The 19,990-nt window shown below is 40.2% G+C and overlaps 1 protein-coding gene across 11 annotated transcripts in view; it reads left to right on the top strand.

Annotated features, from left to right (window-relative positions):
* The window catches only part of TBC1D5 (TBC1 domain family member 5), a 533,248-nt gene that overhangs the window by 455,929 nt on the left and 57,329 nt on the right, over positions 1–19,990 (top strand). For 9 of the 11 annotated variants that reach the window (XM_019435515.2, XM_019435530.2, XM_019435508.2 and 6 more), the window contains 2 exons: positions 7,211–7,479; positions 11,596–11,661. In XM_019435515.2, the coding sequence (XP_019291060.2) occupies positions 7,211–7,479; positions 11,596–11,661 (335 nt within the window). The remainder of the gene's footprint in view (positions 1–7,210; positions 7,480–11,595; positions 11,662–19,990) is intronic. The other 2 variants (XM_019435578.2, XM_019435587.2) reach the window with 1 other exon arrangement.

Raw genomic sequence — 19,990 nt, 5'->3', positions numbered from 1 at the left:
GCCCCTAAGCTTGGAGATGGGGTTTGGTCAACATTCCTCAAGGGCCTAGACTAGTGTACAGGCCTCTCATTTGGTCCTGTCCTTTCAACAATGTAATGAATGAATATAGTGGTGGAAGCCATTTGACACTGCAGATTATAAATCCCTAGAGCTGGAAAGGGCCTTTCATTTAAGCCTATGTCTCACCCAGGCCAAGACTAGGAAGCCACAGTGTCTGAAGGTGATTTTCCAATCTCTTACACAGTTCCAGAATTGGAACACTTATTATTTTAAATAGAGCCTGTTAAAACATTAGAAAGGATTTCCTGTGTTACAGCTTTTGAACTGTTTTCTGTAACTTTCGTAACACATTTCGTTTTCTAAAGCCATGCCAAAAGGACTCCTTTCCCCCATGACAGCTCCCATGATATTATAAGACTCGCCCCCCAGCTTTTTAAGCCATTCCTCTCGCAGCATAATTTTCATACCTCCCCACTGTTCTACTCCATTTTATAAAGACACAACTCAGTTCTGCCAGACATTAATGCCTCAGCGAAAGCTGTCTGCCATAGTTGTGCAGTTAGCTTCTGCCATGTAGGCACTCACCTAGTATTTTTAGTCACATATTTATATTACTATTAAAGATAATATATATTTACTACATAGAGATACCATATTTACTTTTGAAGGATAATTTCACAGGGAACAGAATTCTAGGTTGGCGGGGCTTTTTCTCTCAGTATTTTAAATATTCACTCCATTCTCTTCTTGCATGCATGGTTTCCAACAAGTTGGTTATCTTTGCTCTTGCATAGGTAAAGTGTTTTGTTCTTCTGGTTTCTTTCAGGATTTATCTATCTGTGATTTTATATAGTTTAAAAATTACATGCCTAGGTGTAGTTCTTTTGGCATTCATCCTCCCAGGTGTTCTTGAAGCTTCCTTCAAGAACTGTGGTTTGGTGTCTGACGTGAATTTGGGGAAATTCTCAGTTGCTATTGTTTCAGATATTGCTTCTGTTCCTTTCTTTCTCTCTTCTCCTCTGGTATTCTCATTATGCATATGTTATACCTTTTATAGTTATCCCACAGTTGGATATTCTCTTCTGTGATTTTCTTTATGTCATTTTTGTGTTTGCTTTTCAGTTTGGGGAATTTCCTTTAAAACCTCCTCAACCTCAAGAGTGTGTATAGTCTCTTTCCTTGCCTGTGTGTAGTCTACTAATAAGCCTATGAAAGACACTGTTCATTTGTTATAGGTTTTTTTTTTTAATCTTCATTCTTTTTTTCTTTCTTTCTTAGAATTTTCTTTTCTCTGCTGACATTTCCCACCTGTTCTTGCATGCTGTCCACCTTATCCATTAGAGCCCTTAGCATTTTAATCATAGTTCTTTTAAATTCCCAGTCTGGTAATTCCAACAGATAGAGCTGGCTATATCTGAATCTGATTCTGATGCTTGCTCTGTCTTTTCAAACTGTGTCTTTCTACTTTTTTTCAGTAAGTCTTATATAAATTTTTTGTGATAGTTGGATATATGTAGTGGGTAAAAGGAACTGCTGTAAATGGACTTACAGTAATGTGGTGATAAGGTGTGGGAGGAGAAGAACCATTCTATAGTCCTGTGATTAGGGGTCAGTCTTTTTGTGAGCCTGTGCCTTCAGACTGTGAACACACATGCCTCTCATCCGCCTCCCCAACGTGGGTGGGACAGGGTGACTAGAGGGGTGTGAGGTTGGGTATTTCCCTTCCTCCAGGTCAGTTAAGCTCTGATAAAACCTCAGCAGGTTAGACTTGGGTTGAATGATTTCTCCTGAGGGCAGACTTTGTTGAGAAAAACAGAATGTTCAGATGTATTTCAAAATGGTTCCCTTCCATTCCACCTGTTGGATGCACAATTTTTCTCCCATCGGTAGAACTCCAGTAGATAAAACTCAGGAGTGTGGGCTACCCCCTCAAGACTGGGTCCCTCTCGGAGTTTTTATCTGTCAGATTGGTCCCCATTGAGCCCCTAGTAAGATTTGTCAATTGTACTTCATATCTCCCTACTCCAGCGCTGCTTCCTATGGGTCTCTGCTCCAGGAAGTTGTGATTCTCTGTAGTCACCTGTCAGTCTGTCTGATTTGGGGACAGCAGTTTACGCTATGGATCTAAGAAAAATTTGTTGATTTTTTTTTTTCAATTTATTCAACTCTTTCTGGTTGTTAGGACAAAATGGAAACTTCCAAGCTTGTTACATGCCAGACTGGAAACCAAAAGTTCACTCATTTAGTATTAACACAGGCTAAGAATCTTACTTTTCTTCAGCAGTGTCCCTGTGGGCTCAGATTAGCCTAGCAGACCAAACTAAAACACTAATGTTTGGGTGTTGTTGTTGTTGTTGTTGTTGTTGTTGTTGTTGTTGTTTTAATGTGAACTCATGTTAACCCATGCCTCTCTATTCTGTGTGTAATGTGCAGTTATAAAAAGGTTTAACCTAAGTGCTTAAGATTCTATTTATCTTTGTTAAATTTTATCTGTTTAATTCATTTCTCATGCTAGCCTGTTGAGAGTATTTTATATTTTGATTCCTTTGTCTAATAGATTAGGTGTCTCTGCAGGCCTTTAGTCTCAAATTCAGTAAGCACTTGTTCTCTTTCCAGTCACAAAATTATAGAATTTTCTATCTAAAAGGAACCCAAAATATCAATAATCCAGCCCCCTTGTCTTAAAGATAAGGAAACTTCAGTGCAGAGAGCAGGCTACATAACTCTCCCCAGTTATGCAGCTCATTGATGGAAGGAAGATTATGAGCTTATAAAAAGGACTGGTGAGCAGGTCTGTGAACCAAGTCTGAGACACATGTCATCACCAGAAGTCTTTGGTGGGTGCTAGAACATTCAACAATAAACTTGAGGTACAGTTCTCCAACTATAACTGAGGATGCATTATCTTTCATTCTATCCACGGCACTGACATACCTTGGTAAATCTTACAGACTTTAACACCTCAGATAAGAAATAAAGTTGCCTTAGAATGACTTGTTTTTAGTGACCCATACTGGCTACTTGTGAGAGACTACAACCATTTTCAAGTAATTAGGAAAAAAAATTTTAATAAGCCAGTCCATTTTCTGGTTCGTGGTCTCTACAATCCTTCTGAAAAATTAGAACAGTTTCCCCACTTTCAGTCTTCTGATACTTCTATTTCTATTCAGTACAACAAATTGGGTATTATATTTAAACACAAACAAACCCAGCCATCTGAAACTTTAAAATGTACCTAAATAACAATTGAGCCAATGGACTATTTAGAAAACGTGTGGGAAAAACTGTGATGCTGTTGCTATAATCAGATGCAAATGTATATCTTTAAATGCTTTTATTGGGAAAGAGAGGGAACTGAACAAGTGAATGAATGGATGAGTGGATGAACGAACCAAGCATTCAACCTTTGGGAACACAGAAAGGAAATAATAAGAAAAATATAAACTAGCATATTGAGAAAAATAATTACAAATAAATGGAAAACTCTTCCTTTGACAAAAATATAAACAAGCATGTAACAAAATTTTATTGAAAAAGGAGTTAAGTAAATATTAGATACTTAATATCAGACCTGAAAAACAAATCCATAGGTAGAAAGGAAGAAAGCCTGAGGTGGTGTCAAAGCTTGCATAACAGGAGAGGAAAATCTCCGTGGCTGTGGAGAGTTTTTACAAACGTGATCATGTGATAATGTTCTGGGTTTTTGGTTTGTTTGGTTGGTTGGTTTTTTTAAGCTTTAGAAAAGTTTTAGAAGTTGAATGAAAACAGCTCATGCCTCTGGCAGTTAAGAAGACATTGGAAACACTAGAAGCTCTTTCAGGAGAGCGTGGGTTAGAAAGTCAGGCGGTAAGAGATCAGGTGGGTGGCAAGAGGCAGCAAGAGTCACCCAGTTTTAGAAAGTGAACCAAAGGGGCCCAACAGTGAAGCCAGGTTGGGTTCTGATGCAGTTGTTTTGATGACTCTTGAATCTTCAGGTAAGTGTCCCATCGCTACTGATTTAACCTGCTAAATGAGGCTGTGCAGAAAGTAGGGTCTTGGCAACAATTTGAAGACAATCCCTCCTATATGGTACTATTTTTATTACTTAATAAGAGTATGTAGTAAATAGTAATAATGAAAGACTTTGATTACACAAAATTAGTTACTCATTAGACTTATATAATGCCTTGTTAACTCCAGAGTCCTCTTACTATTTATTTCAACAGTGTTTACACGTTACACTCCATTGTTAATCCAACCCAGTACTCAATGTCCATCAGATCTCTGACAAACGCAGTAATTTTCATTGACTCAGCACACATGACTTAATAACGTACATCACAGCCAGTAAAGAATGCTGCTACAGATATTTAAGATCTGTGTTTAGCTACCTTTGGCCAAAAAATTATCATCCTGAAAAACAAACACACTATGGACAGCATGTTTGTCCTAGAAGTACATGTTTTACAGTTGTTTATATCTGTAATAATTGAAGAGTCACCTTCAATAGTTGTTTTGAGAAGAAAATATTCTTCTGGAAGCAGTGGGTAGTGAATGAGGGGGGAAGTTGGTTAAAAACAAAAAATACTCAAAAAAGGAAAACAGCGTTCATCCCCTTTTAAGAGGTATTCAGATGAAAAATTGCTCGGCATGAGCTTGATCTATGTTTTTTGTGCTTATTAGTACTAATGAAGATGCATTAACCATATTCTCTTGATAATGCTCTAGCAGTTTCTTAGTACTTTTATCAACATATAAATTTTACAGCTGGCAGTATGGGAATTTGACTAGTACATTTTTGTTCATAAAAAAGGGTAACAACATTTTAACTTCTTCATATCTGTGAATTATGAATCTTGCCTTCAAACAAGCAAAACTAAAATGCAACAAGACATGGGATTGCATGCAGGCTGCTGAGTGAAATACAGTGCCAGAGGTGAATGCCTTCCTAATCCACAACTTACGAGTTCTTTTCATTTCCTTCATTTATTTTTCAATAAACATGTATTGAGTGCCTTCTCTGTTGCTAAGCTGTAGTGTCTGTAAATTGAGAATGCCGTACTTCATTAGGAAGCAGCGGGAAACTGGAAGTAAGTGGTGTATAATCACGATATATCCTTATCTCCATTAGGAAATGTTATTTTCAACAATTTTTGGAAGGGCATGAAATAGCTCAGTTCTTAAAGATATAACTTGATACAAAAAGAATCATTTGAAAATTTTTTTCACATTTCGTTGAGTTGTAAATGAGCAACTCTTTCTCTTATAAAGCCGAATTCCAGGTTTTAAATATGATTTGTCCTAGCTCCAAAGTAATGTAAGTCGCCGATATGTAGCCCATAATATTAGCGAGTACCATTAAAGAAAAACTTGATGAAAGGAAGAAGCATAGTGTTCTCTTTTATTATAGGACTATGGATCAGTTCTATCTTAGAGCTGTATCTAGCAACGCCAAGGATACAGCTGTTCTATAAAATGTAGGAGAATTACTATGTAAGAGCTGTCAGGTAGATCTGAGAGAAGGAAATGATAGTAAAATTCAAGTTAAATCAAGTAAATGTATCCCTCAAACTTGATTTTCGATCTCCTACTTTTATGGAAAAAAGAAGCAAAATGTGAGAAAATAAGCTTCTACTAATGATTTGGGCAATAAAAATACAAACTTTGGTATTGTTGTGGAGTGGGACTACCTCCTGCAACTAAAATAATTTATAATCGTAACTGGTCTTCAAGATAATACCCCTGAGATACTTCAAGATTACGAATCATCTGGGAGGTAGTCATTCAGTTGACAAATGTTTACTTGGGGTCTTCTGTTTGCCAGATGGCTGTCACACAGGTGCTGGCAAACCATGGCAGCCGAGCGAGGAAGTGTATGAGAGGAGCGGCGGGTAAGGGGGTCAACCATTGACAAGGGTAGAATAAAATAAGAGTGAGCCTTCAGCTCTGCACTGTGGAGGTCATCCATGACTAGGAGGAGTAGTTTTTGCACATTGGCAAGGAGGCCACAACCAGACCTGAGTGGGCCTAGGACCGAAGAAGCAGAAGTAGCACATAAGACAGCTTTTTGAAAAAATATGTCATGAGGAAGGAGGAGAAGTGGGATGGTAACTAGGAAGAGATGAGGGTTCACAGGATAAGTTAGCAAGGGCGCTTGTGTGAGCATGCACACGCGCGCACACACACACACACACACACACACACACACACACCATGGTTGTATGCTAATGGGAATGCCACTACAGAGAAGGAGAAAATGATTCAGGAGAGGAAGGTGCGAGGGCAACGATCTCAGAAGGTCAGAGCTTGGAATCCAGAGCACAGTGAGAGAGGCTGGCCATCGCTAGGAGCCGGGACTCTTCACTGTAGAGGTGGAAAGACTTCAGCTACCTGGACGTGCAGCTCCCTTTTAACAAATATTTATAAAGCACCTGTTATACACTAGGCAACAGCAGCATAGCAGACAGACCAGAACCCCTTATCTTCGGGATTGGAGGAGATGAACAAATAATAACCCATCAAATAGAATATGTATGTAGTGCCATCAGGAAAAGTGAAGCAGGGCAGTGGGGAAGGAGGATGTGGAGAGCCGGGATGGTCGGGGTGGTGAGGGCAACTTGCAATTCTCAGGAACTGGGCGATTCTGTACAGCTTTTATTGAATTTACTTTGTGACTCTCAGACACGTTTATTTTTCAAAATCAGATTAAATGTGGCCTAATACCCACATGCCAGGGCTTGTGGGAAATCTGCTGTCGGCTTCATTTCAAGCCTTCTATCCAAGGCTTGCTGAGCCCTGGACGTCTCCTTTAGAGTCCTTATCACAGGCTTTAACCATGCTTTTTTTACGCGATTATTTAATATATTTCTTCCCTACTACACTGAAAACTCCAGGAAGGGAACTACGTCTGCTGTGGACAACTGCATCCCCAGAACCGAGCACAGTGTTAGCACAAAATAGGCCCCATTTGTTGAATGAATGAATGAATGAATGAATGAATGAATGAACGAACGAACAGTAAAAAGACTATTTTCCATAAGCCACCTCAAAGAACCTTATTGTTGTATTATTTTGTGATCACTTTTACATTTTCACTTTCGCTTTGTGTAGCTGTTCCAGTAAATGGCCTTTTTCAAGCAGGTAAGATGTGTTTTTATACCAATTGGAATATGTGACATAGAGTTGTCCTCTAATTTAAGTAATGTTTCTCCACCTAATTTTTTTTCTACAGGGCCAACGTCAAAGGTGCTCCCTTGAATATAAATAAGGTCTCTAATAGCCTGATAAATTTTGGAAGAAAGTTGATTTCTCCAGCAATGGCCCCAGGCAGTGCGGGTGGCCCTGTACCAGCGGGCAGTAGTGGAGGCTCCTCCACTGCTGTGCCTCCCACCAGGACCCTGGCAGAGGTCCCCAGGCATCCCCTGCAGCAGCAGCAGCAGCAGCAGCAGCAGCAGCAGAGACTGATGAAATCGGAAAGCATGCCAGTGCAATTGAACAAAGGTAAGGAAACAATCGTAATAAATCGAACGAAACGCTCACAGTATAGCCTGGGATTTCCTCACCTGCCTGTGAGGAACCAACTTCCTAGAGATAGAAATTAATGCAAAACCTAATTTTTAAAAATCTGTTAGATTCGTTTTTTTTTTTCAGTTGGAATATCAGATCCTGTATCGTTTTTAATAAGACCATTTTATGAAGTAATTTGTTAAGGTACTTCTTTAGCATCTATATCCTAGGATACTTGCATTCGAGTCCTCTGGATGCCCGTAGAGTATGGCACAGACTATCACAACACAGAACTTGAAAGCAGTTGATGCGATCTCTGCTAACGTGTAATGGTGTATAGTCTGAAATGGGACGTTCCAAGAGCATGGGCTTCACTGGTCGTAGCATCCATCTGCGCAGCCGGTTTGAAGAAAGCGTGCTGCCCCTAGGCTTGCGGTCGCTCATCCAGCTGCTTTACCCATGAGCAATATGAACTGTACCCTTACGGGGAAGGCTAAACAGAATCTCTAGCAGCCAAAGTCAGTCTGTGAGTCCAGGCCCTACAATTTAGAGCCTTAGAATGCTAGAGCAGAGGAGACCTGGGAGACCACCAGATCCAAAGCTCTCATTTGGCGAGCAGGGCCGCTGCTGGTGCTGCTACGAGTGAGGGGCGCTCTTGCCACCCAGCCTCAAGTAAGTGTGTGGTCTGTTTCCGGGCTTTTCTGGTGCTTCGTCTCCCGCATGTATTTAACTCGTAGGAGAGCCCTTCAGGTTCCTACTCAGAACCTTTATGCTCTTATTTTCCACTCTTTTCAGAGACCTATATATTAAGTGCCCCTGTTCACAGCAGATTAGAAACAGCTGCATTTATTTTTAGTGGTGGGACTCTGCTGTCTATACTATAGAAGCAAGAAATAGGAACATGATGGCAGAAAATCTACAGAATTCAATCCTAAGACCTCACAAAGCACAGAGCCTGTGGCCATTCAGTTGTCAGGGCACAAATATCCTGACCCATGCCTCATTCACATCTTAAAGGGACCCTTGTTCTAGCCGTGTTCGATGACCGGTGTTGACAGCAACCACAGTAATATTGAATCAGTTAGAAGACCTTAAACCATGTTCCCATACACTCTATTTAAGAAGATTGCATCTAAAATTGTTAAAAATTTTAAATTCTTGGCATTTAAGCTGGCAGACTTAAGTGGACTTTATTCCCCAATGGCACAAAAATAATGAGTATTGAATTCACTAACGAGTGTGTGCATGTTTATTCTTCCGTCAGTTACAGGGTATTATCTACCATTGCCTATATGAAGTATTAGACTTTGTATAGTTAGTATATAAGTTTCTGTTAGAATATTGAGTTTGCCTTACACAGGAATGTCTCGTGTAAAACTACATTCTTTTCTTTTCAATGTAGAGTTGTCACACATGATTGAAAGAAAAGAAGACTTCAAATCATTAACACATTGTAAATGTATTTTAATGCCAGGAGACATGCCCACTTTCAGAATGGAAATGAATGTTATTTTCAATATTTCTTAATTGTACTGTTTTATTGTTCTAACCAAATATGATTTCAGTATTGCTTTGATAACAAGCCATAGTCAGTAGTAATTCTAACTGATGGCAGGCAAATGAGTCAGAGAATCTCTTAATGCTGTAGCTTAAATCTTCAGAGGAACCAAGCCAAATGACTATAGAAATATAAAGTTGTATCTCTAAGGAAATGTCAAGTATTAATATCACAGTAAGTGAGAAGGAGGCGCACGAGGATGGAACGACTGATGAAAACGAAGTCCCCAGTTAGAAGGAGACAACAGAGCACTTAAGCAAAGTACTTGGAACATGAGTATCACTAGGGCATTTTGTAACTGATCCCCGTGCTGAAAGAACGTCTCCTTGTGTGGCAGCTCTTCTTTTTCTTTCTGGTTCATTCTCCTCGTGTCAATCACGAAAAGCTTGTCTACCTTCCTCTTAAAGATAAACATTCCTGCAAATGTCCCTCCCTGCATAAGGATTTGAATGAAACGGAGTAAAAGGCGAAGAGAACAGTTGATCCAAGTAGAAACCAGCTAGGTTGCTGCTCCCTCTCACTGACTTGCCCATGAAATGAACCGTAAGCACAGTCCTGAAGCCTTCTGACCATGTCTCCTCGCCCTGAAATAAGAGGTGTGGACTGCTCCCTGGGGAGCCTCCCAGCTCCAAACATCTGTAAAGATACACTTGGTAATGCTACAAGGAAAAAATACGTCTCCAGCATTCATTCGTTCTTTATGCTGGTGTTTCCCACAAGTATCCCGCTGTGCTGTGACAGTGACAGATCTGCAGCTGTGTCACCTGGTCCCAGAGATTGGTGAGCACAGTACGTAGCCTGTCAGGAGGCTTGCGTTGGAATACGGCTTCTTACTATGTCAGAACAGAGTCACCTACTTAGGGCCTTTGAGGAGAGAGAATGTAATAGCCTTTGTAGTGTTCTCTGCCGGAAAATTTGAAAGTTGCTTTGAATAATGGCTGTTAGTAAAGATGAAAATGCTTGTGGTTTTTGTAGGTTAGTTAACTCTCGAACATTTAGGCTTCCGTAGGATGAGAGTTGTATGGAAAACCCAAAATTCATGTATGTGTTGCTGGGAACGCAAAGTGCGGTTTGTGTATGTGTTGGGAGTCGGGTCGTGAAAGAAAGAAGAGGGGGCGCAGATATTCCTCCACTACTTTCTGGTGATATTTAATACTAAAATGAGTTTTCAGTCTCTAAATTATACACTAATAGGTAATCCAGAAGCAGCAGAGAAAAGTGGGTAACAGGCATAGAATTGAAAATCTCCTTCAAATAAACAGAAGATAGGCATGCCATTTATCAGTGAACAGACAGGTAACTGTATTATGAAAATTCAGGACCTGATAAGTTCCGTTGAAAGCTGGTTTGGAGTGTGTACCCATTTATAGATTTTATTTCAGTTACAGGAGATATAGATACACATATATAAATGCATGTACTGTTAATGGATGGGATGATAGTATTACAACCCAGTAATTTGCAGATAAGCTGGCTGTGCTGTCAATTATAATTGTAGCAAGTGGTCAAAACACTTGAGGGTATGTTATATAATTCCAAAATTGATTTGCTATTATATGAAAGGTACAGGGCAAGCAAGTCTATTAATCCTGCATTATCAAACCTGGAAACTACAGTGTCTTTGTAGAAGACTTGGATTTTAGTTTATGAATTTCACAGTAACTTAGACCTTCAGATGCTGATACAGCCAGAGGATTAATTCTGTTGACAGTGACTGTGCCTAATGTTGAACTTGGCCAGGAAGGAAGAAATCAGAGAACCGAAAAGTCTTCCTTCTAAATGGGAGTGTACCTCAAGTTCTTCACAGAATTTCCTGTTCTCCTTTTCCTTTCTCTCCTGTACTTTTAGAATGCACGCCCTCTTTCCCTATTTCCTTTGTCTATTTTTTGAAGTTGAACGCTTCTTTATTTTAAGCATTTACCATAGGTCCAATTTGTGAATGAAATCTCGCCTATCATAAGTATATCAAGTTTAAAGGGTGTGCAGTTCACAGATTTATTTTTACATGTTGACATTTATAAGTACATGTGGTAGCTTATGAAATCTTTTCAATACTTAACTATGAAATTAGAACTTGTTTAGGTATTTATCTTATCACTGTAGAAACTGGTGTCAAGTTTAGTTAAAAATAATTTCTCTCTGTTGTAGGAGGAAATGCGTTTCAAAAAAATGCCTGCTTTGTAATAAATGCATATTTACTTTTGGATAAAGAATTTTTTTTAAGAAAGAAAATATGAAACCACATTACTATTTGTAGCATAATTAAACCTGCTCAGAAAAATCATTTGATTTCTCAAGTTTCTTATGTTTTAGACTAATAGAAACTTGTTTTTTTCTTGAAGAAAAATATTCACAGAAACCTTTTAGGAAATACTTTTAAAAAATTAATTCCTTTAAAAACTATTTTATATTAATTTTTCTAAGATTGTATTTTGTTTTACTGTACCTTTAGTAATTAGGTTGATAAAAGTATTACATTAAGTATGAAAAAAAGTAAACTTGATTTTTTTTCCTTTTTATGAAATCTAATTATTTTTTCTTATGAAATCCAGGCGATGTAGTTACAGGAAGCGATGCTCAGGTTTCTGTTCCTGTCCAGACTCTAACTGACCTCCAAGGTACAGTTACCATGGCAACATAGTATATCTTTTTGCCTGCAGTATTATCATTGCCTTCTCCAAAATTCCATTTTTCTTTTTGCCCACCCTCCATTCATACTGTTGATCAGTTCACTACCATTGTTCAGCCGCTGAGTGGCACTGTTGTTTAGAACAAGAGTCCCCTCTCATGTCATACCTTGGTGATGCCAAATCTGGCTGTGATGTGGTTTTTATGAAGTTTACACCAGCCTCTTTTCTTGCCAAATATGGTCACTCTATATTTTGTGGTTATTTTAACACTACACTTTATTTGGAAGCTCACACTGAGGGTTTTTTTGTTTGTTTGTTTTGTTTTTTTTATTTCATAGGTGCTCTCTGGCAGTATTTGACAAATCAGTTCTCAGATTACATGACTTAAATGCTGTTTTTATGCATATTATCATATGTACTAGCCAGAAATATTTACTATATTTTGCCTAAAAGAATTACAACTTAATTTTGAAATAAGTTTTTAAGTACAGGCTTTGTATTATGAATCATATTAACAGTGCAAGAAATCTCCGTATATAATTGGCAATGATTTAAAATAAAAAGATCACATTTAAATACCATAACCGCTTGTTCAAAATCTGTATTTCAGGAATACAGAAATAATAGCAATTCACATTTATCACCTCCTATGGAATTTTAAATTAAATGTATAAATATTAAAGTTGCTGCATTAATCTTTTATTATATAATCTTTTACATAAAATGTGCTGTAGAGAGGATTTCTGTATTAAGTGGAAGCCTAAGCTAATCTTAAGAATCTTCCATTCAAATTCAGATTGAAAAGATAGCAGTATTAATTAAAATTCATAATCACATCTTCCTAAATTTAAAATATCCACATAATATAGTCATGCTCCTAGTATCAAAATGCTGTTCTAATAATGATATGTCTTCATAATATCTGTGCTTTTTTATAAATTTACAAAAAACAATATATTGTGATTAGGAGAATGAGTGGTGTATTGGCTTCTTTGAAAAATGTTGTGGCAAAAGAAGGATGAGATCTTACTTCTATATAGTTCTGTTTCACAAGTACAGTTTCTGGCTGTATTCAGGTAATTAAACCCTGACCTTTAAGGGCTTTTTCAACTTGGTGATTCCATGAAGAGCTGCTGTTTATCTTTCTTAGTGTCTAAGTGATCCATATTAGAAAGGGGTGCAGTAGCAAGGACAAAAAGGGGTGCGGATAATCTCCAGATTATTTCTCTTAAGCTTTGTCATTTACTGTTCTTAAATGAATGTTACTGTGATCATCTGATATGGTGAGAATTCACAGGACTTCAATTGATTTCCTAAAATTAAAATCTGACCTCCCCCAGGCAACGTTTTAAAAAAAAAATTTTAATGTCTATTTATTTTTGAGAGAGAGAGAGAGACAGAGACAGAGTGTGAGCAGGGGAGAGGGAGAGAGAGAGAGAGAGAGAGAGAGAGAGAGAGAGAGAGACACGGAGATGGAGGCACAGAATCCGAAGCAGGCTCCAGGCTCTGAGCTGTCAGCACAGAACACGACTTGGGGCTCAAACTCACAAGCTGTGAGACTATAACCTGATCCAAAGTTGGGCACTTTAACTGACTGAGCCACCCAGGCACCCCTGGCAACTTTTTAACAAGTGTTTTGGTATCCCAAATTTAGTTTGGTCACTTTTTAAGTTAGTTTACTGCAGAGTAGATCCTTGGCTGTGGAATCTCAATTTATACCTATGGAAAGAGAAAGATGAAGGCTGTCTGACTTACTCTGATTTCTGCTTCTATGCTATTGCTCAGTCTATTTTTTCTTACAGGCCAGAGCCACAAGAACAGTTTGCATTTTTAATAGAATCTTGCAGAGGGAGGTTATATCATTTTGTTCAGATCACTTGTGTTATATAGGTAGAATCATCTTATTCATTTATTCACCAACTATTCACTGAGTGCTTACTATGTGCCCAAACTCTGTTCTCATTGTTCTCTTGGCTTTCCTGCTTTTTTTTTTATTTACATGGTTGCTTGGGCATCAGCCTGTGCATTAGATAACCCAGGCAAGCCTACACAGTCAGGAACCAGCTCTTTTCTGGATACCCAGTTCAGAATTCCTCCTGCCTACCATACTATGACAGAGATTGTATCAGTCTGAAAGGGAAGGCTCCAGCTACTTTATGAGACACGGAGCCCAAATAATAAAAAGCTTTCAGTATGTCATGATGATAGTGACAATGATGATAAGAAAATAAGACTAACCTGCCCTGATTTGGAGAAGTCACTTTGTGTTTTCCTCAACATACTTCCTGCACAGTGTCAAAAAGCAAGGGGAAGTAAAAGTCAACCAAAATAGTTACCGGGGGCAACAAAAAAACTTTCTAACAATCTATGCTTAATAGGATCAGTAATATTAGAAGTTGAAGAACTTCATCAGAGGGGCCACACCCGTTATACTCTCCTATATAATGTTTTCAGAGTAGATATACTTGTAAGGGAAATGAAACTATCATTTTGACGTTCCCAAGTATGTTTTTTCAAATGGAGTAAGTTTTAAGAAATGAAGTAAATAACAGCACTTTCAGTGATTCTTTGATTATGTTTTTTCATGAGATCTTATATTTGTATCTTTGCCTTTAAACACGCAATTATATGTGTTCTATTTAATTTTTTTTTTTTTGGAGAAAAACTGACTATAAAATGAAATCCCACAATTTAAGTCAATAAATAGTTTTTGGAAAATTGTTGGGAAGTTCCATTTTATATCTCTCAGTATGGGTTGTACTCATAAAAAAATGTGCCATGGGAGAATTTGTTTTTGAAGACTTAAAGAATTTCTTGGAAATTAGATTTGGAAATTGCCCGGCTGCCCCAGAAACTTTTCAAGAGATATTTAGGAACCGCAGAGCTTTAAAATAGGAGTACACACACAAACACACACATGCTTACAGAGGTTACTTCCAAAGAAAATTTAGAATTTCCAACCAAAGTATACAAGTATTGTCACTTAATGGATCATTAGGGAAAAAATTTAGATTTCTTAAGTTATTGCCATAACCATTTAAAAAAAATTTTAATGTTTATTTTTAAGGGTGAGAGAGAGACAGAGTGCGAGCAGAGAAGGGGCAGAGAGAGAAGGAGACACAGAACCCAAAGCAGGGTTCCAGGCTCTAAGCCATCAGCACAGAGCCCAGTGCAGGGCTCACACCTACCAACCATGAGATCATGACCTGAGCCCAAGTCGGACGCTTAACCAACTGAGCCACCCAGCACCATTTTTAATGTTTATACTTGTGTGTACATATTTATGTTGCAGATACAAATATATATACATACGTACATCCACACATAGATATCACTGTATAACATCGATCAGGTTGTTTTTAAAAAGGAGGGGGGGAGGTCAAAAATCTCCCTGCCCAGATAACCACTGTTGACATTCTTAAGGTAAATCTAAAACACATACAACATTTGATCATCCCAATTAATTAAAATCATTAAATGGGGGGGAAAAAAAACACCTCTCTCTTTACTCCTCCCACTGGTTTCTGCCAACCCATTTCCCTAAGGGTAATCACTTAATTTTTTTATAATTCCTTCTAGGAAAAAAATAGATTTTAAACTGAGGAGTAACGTGCAAGTCACATTAGCGCAGTACCAGCTCACATGTCGGGAGAGGACTCCCCTCTGGACCTTCAAGAACAAACAACTAAAACAAATGCCCTAGTGCAACAAATTGGTAGAACAAAGAAAAGAGAGGCCGAATTAATTAGAATAGGACACAGTAACGATGGGACAAAGAACGCCTACTCACAGGAGCGAGAGGAGAGACTGAGAAGCCAAAAGCTATCCTCGTGAATGACCCTATGTTGGCCACTGTGCTTGTTGTTGAGAAATGATAGTCGTGAAGCAGGACAAGCAGTTCCATTATGTTCTGGATAATCACTCTAAGAAGGCAGAGAAACACAATACGTACAACAAATCTGGGGAAGCATCAATTAGCTAGAAAATGCATTTTTGTGGAAAACTTATTCCCAAAAGACATTGAATAAATGACTTTTTGGACTGAGAACAAGGACAGAATTTGCCATTTACTTTCAAAAAACCTCATTCCATTTGTCTTTAATCTTAGGTCACATGTGCGACAGTGCCCCCCGCACAGCCTTATTGGCAGGGGATGGGCCGGCAGACTGGTACAACTCTCCCAGCATGGGCTCTCGAGTTGGGTCCAGGTTTGAATTCTGCCTCCACCACTGCCTTGCTGGATGATCTAGGGAGGTCACTTAACCTGTTATCTGAGAAGAAAGGAAAAGAACATCTGCTTCTGGGCTGGTTGTGGGAAGTTACCACCGTACCTGTGCTCCGTAAGGACTCACGGGTGCTGCCTGCTCAGGTGGCAGTGATGAGGGGAGCACTGTTATGTGTTTTTGTTTTGTTTTGTTTTGTTTTCCAAATACCTCTGGTTTTCAGAATCAAGTTCTGAAAGAGCCAACTCAACTCCTCTATCTTTTCTTTTTTTAATAATTATTTCTGGGGTGTCTGGGTGGCTCATTTGGTTAAACATCTGACTTCGGCTCAGGTCCTAATCACAGTTTGTGAGTTTGAGGTCCGCCATCAGGCTCTGTGCTGACAGCTCAGAGCCTAGAACCTGCTTTGGATTCTGTGTCTCCCTCTCTCTCTGCCCCGCACCCCCCTCAAAACTAAATAGACATTTAAAAAAAATTTTTTTAATAATTACCTCTGACATTCTATAACCACATGTTTGCATGTAGGCACTGGATCCAACAGTGCTTAGACTCTGTGGTCAGACTAGAGCAGGTCTGTTTCCAGGGGTTTCATTTACAACCTTCCATTCACTCTCCTGTGACACCAAGATGTATGTTTTTAACGCATAAACATCAGCCCTCTTGCTGTCTGTCACTCAAGTCTGTGAGGTGACAAAATATTACCAGAGAGGGGACACATGCCTCTCGTTTTCTCCTGGGTCATTGAACAAAGTCAAGGGCACAGCACTTTTTCCCTTTTTGCTCTTCTGAGCTGTGCCACCCCACCAGTGACCTCCCCCACCCCAGATTTCCTAGCCTTCTGAACATGTTACCTTTGGAGGTCCTGTGTCTAGCTCCTCCAGCTGGTCTCAGGTTCTTGCCTGTCCATTTAGGAATATACCCCAGCCCCTGTTCCTATTTTCCATTGACTTGAATGAGAGAAAAATCACAAAAATATTATTCATGGGACATAGTAGGAGCTTAATAAATACTTTCTCCCCTTTCCCCTTTCTTCCTTCCCAGCCATTCTGTAGTCAGGGCTCCTCGTGATGCCTTTGAAGCTCATTCAGTCAGCCTGGGCTCTTGACAAATAACCTCCACTGATAGGTAGCACATGGGACACAAAACTTTTGTTGAATGTTTCAGAGAGGAAAAGAGAATGAAGGACAGATTTCATATGCCTGGACACAGCCACAGCTAGTCCAGATAACACCTTAGTGCCCTTTAGAAAAAGCTACCCCTTCTGTACAGATGCAGCTCACACCAGGGCACCCATCTTAGCAAGCAGAACAGTAGAGCGGGGCCTGGATTCCCGCTGTCCCACTAGGCAGTCTCAGGTGTGGCGGATGTGGCAGTCCTCGGCTCAGCTAGGTCGCCAAAGTCTGTGGGAGGTGCCGCTAGAGTGAGAATAGTCCTAAGGGGAGAGGACTAGCCAATCTGCAGCCCACAGTAACTGCATATGAAACTACCTGCTTTAGATTTGGAAGTCACCACTGTGCTAGTAATGCTTTATGTCTGCTGAATACTTAGCATATCGCCTGGTATCCTAAGCCACCCTGAGCCTTTTATACCCATTACCCACTTGGGCTACAAAGCATGTGTGAAGTAGATGTCTCACTTATAGATGAGAAGCATGGCTAATGGAGGGGCAGTGAATTGTTGACTCAGCTAGATACCCGCTGGGCTTAGACTCCAGCTTAGGTGTGTCAGACCCAGCAGGTACTGCCTTGTAAACATCTCTCAAATCTACCACCACAGCCTTAGGTTCAGCCCTCGTAATCTCATGTGTGGGCAGGCGCAGGAGATGCCTTGCTCAACCAAGCTCCTCTAATCCTCATGCTGCTTTCTTCCTTAAAATCTGCAGTAACTGTCATCATCTACTGACAAGGTAAGGGCCAGACCCTTCAGCATGAGAACAAAATGCTCTTTCTGATCTACCTGGCCCTGTTTAGATCCTCACCTTCCCTCGCTCCTCCCTCCCCACTATGGCTGGATGACCAAGAGGGAAAATAAGCTCACATGTAGGGTACCAGCAGCTTTTAGGAAGAACTTCCTTGATTCTCTCCTTTTCCCAGAAAACCATTGAAATCGTCATCAAGTGCAAAGGAAGCACTCTGTTGGACTAGTCTTATTTTCCACTGGTATTGGTGTCATTTTCAGTTACGTACAGAGGGCAGGAAGCTCCAGAGGATTCAGGCAAGCTCTGATTGAGCTAGACGTCCCCAGTAGCATTTACCAGTTGCCTTCACAAATACCGTGTTCTCTGCTAAAAACGACCCACCCCGAGCCACTGAGGCCACCGCCGCCACCACCGCCGCCACCCTCTCTTCAGGCGTGAAGACAGAGCACACACTTCTGATTGCCTGAGACAGGCTCGGTTGCTCTCTCTTTTGTGCTTCCAGAGTACTGTTGTTTACACTTCCGTGTTTGCTTTTCTCACCTAGGATTGTAGGTTAGTTAGTGTACACAGAGGTGTGTATTTCCCTGGTACTGCTATTGGAGCTCTCTGAGAGCTCCTGTTGTGGTCATCCCTCATCCTTAGTGCTGGACAGAGTTTCTGCAGACATTCCATCCGATCCATCCGCACGGGGCTTGTTCCCTGGTGTTTGGTTATGAATGAAGAATATGTGCATGCCTGAGGTGGCCTAAGAATTTGGTCTTTATTTGGCATATTTAAAAATGCCTACAATCTAAAACAATTCTAAGTAACTGTCGTGAGTCAGAATTTCTGAGAAATAAACTATGAGACAAAGATTTATGGGTAGGAAGCTTTAGGCGGGGCCGGAGGGAGGGGGGTGCTGTCAAGATCAGTATCTGGGGAGCGAAAGGAGCAGCAGTGAGCTGAGGAGGAGTGGAAATGCTTTGCAGTCGTGGCTGGAACCTCTGGGACCCTCTGGGACTGGGCTGTCCCTTCAGAATAGTCTGCCTTGAGGCAAGAGGGCCAGCCTTTATCCTCTATCACCCCACCCAGTCCCTAGATTGGAGCTAATCCCAGGGGAGGGTACATGACCTTAGAGCAGCTGTCTTCAGCTGAGGGCCACTTCCAGAGAAGAACTCGTAAGAACCCTCATCAGTCAACACTCCCCATGGCTGGGGAATAGTGCCTTGGTCCCGCAGGGGGCTTGGGCGGGGCACCACAGCAGTATACTTAAGAATGTGCCTCCAAGAATAGGCTTTAAGTTTCAGTGCAGCAGAAGAAATTGTTAACGTTGTTCCTATCAGTTAAAAACTTGAAAAGGTTTATAGAGGGCTTCAGAACCGCTGTGCAGCTTACGGGCTAGAAGCCTGTTGAGAATCCTGGCAACTTGCCTCGGGAGCTGTCCAGGTGAGGCCTGGGTGATGGAGTGGCTCATCCATTTGCCAGGTGTGCCAGCCCAGTGTTGTCATGTTCTGTGTGTGCAGGGCATGAGGAGGACAGAGAAGTGTAATAGTCCTTTCTTCTATCTCAAGGCAAGACTACTTCTGGTGCCTAGGCTTTTCCTTCAGATCTCCAGATGAAGTGCTCCATCCTTTGGGAACATGTTCTAGTGACTCCATTTTCTTAAGGTCTAAATGTTTACATTCCCAAAGGGGATGAAAATGTTAGTAAGCTAATTTCTGTAATTAAGGGGAAATCGTGCAGGGATTTTCTGTGAGATATAGGCCAGTTAGTACTTTATCCATACTATCACTAACTTGGAATTTGATAATTCAGAGATACATTCTAAGAGGAGTTGACCTTAGGGTTATCTCTGAGAAGGTCATTTGCCAAGCAGAGTGATAGCTGCTGGGGATCACAGGTGTCCCCACTGTAGTGTAAGGAAAGGTCTAGAAAGAGGCCCTGTGAGCCAGCACCTTATCCCATTTTTCAGATGCTTCTACCGTAGGCGGGGGCTGGCCACGTATCTGTTCGGCAATTAGTGAAGAGGCTCTTTTGAAAAACTGCTGAAGGATTTATATTTTTTAATATTAATATAATACGTAATATAATCATTTCTGGTGTCTGTCACTAAGGGTGATTCCTTTAATGAGGGAAAATCTAATTATCTAACCTGTCATTTCTCAAAATGAGATCTTTTTGCTGTTTTTTTTTTTTT

This window comes from Panthera pardus, unplaced genomic scaffold, assembly GCF_024362965.1.
Source record: "Panthera pardus isolate Hobbes unplaced genomic scaffold, ASM2436296v1 HiC_scaffold_16, whole genome shotgun sequence".
In the NCBI taxonomy this organism is placed as follows: domain Eukaryota; kingdom Metazoa; phylum Chordata; class Mammalia; order Carnivora; family Felidae; genus Panthera; species Panthera pardus.
This window is presented reverse-complemented; position numbering and strand designations above follow the sequence as displayed.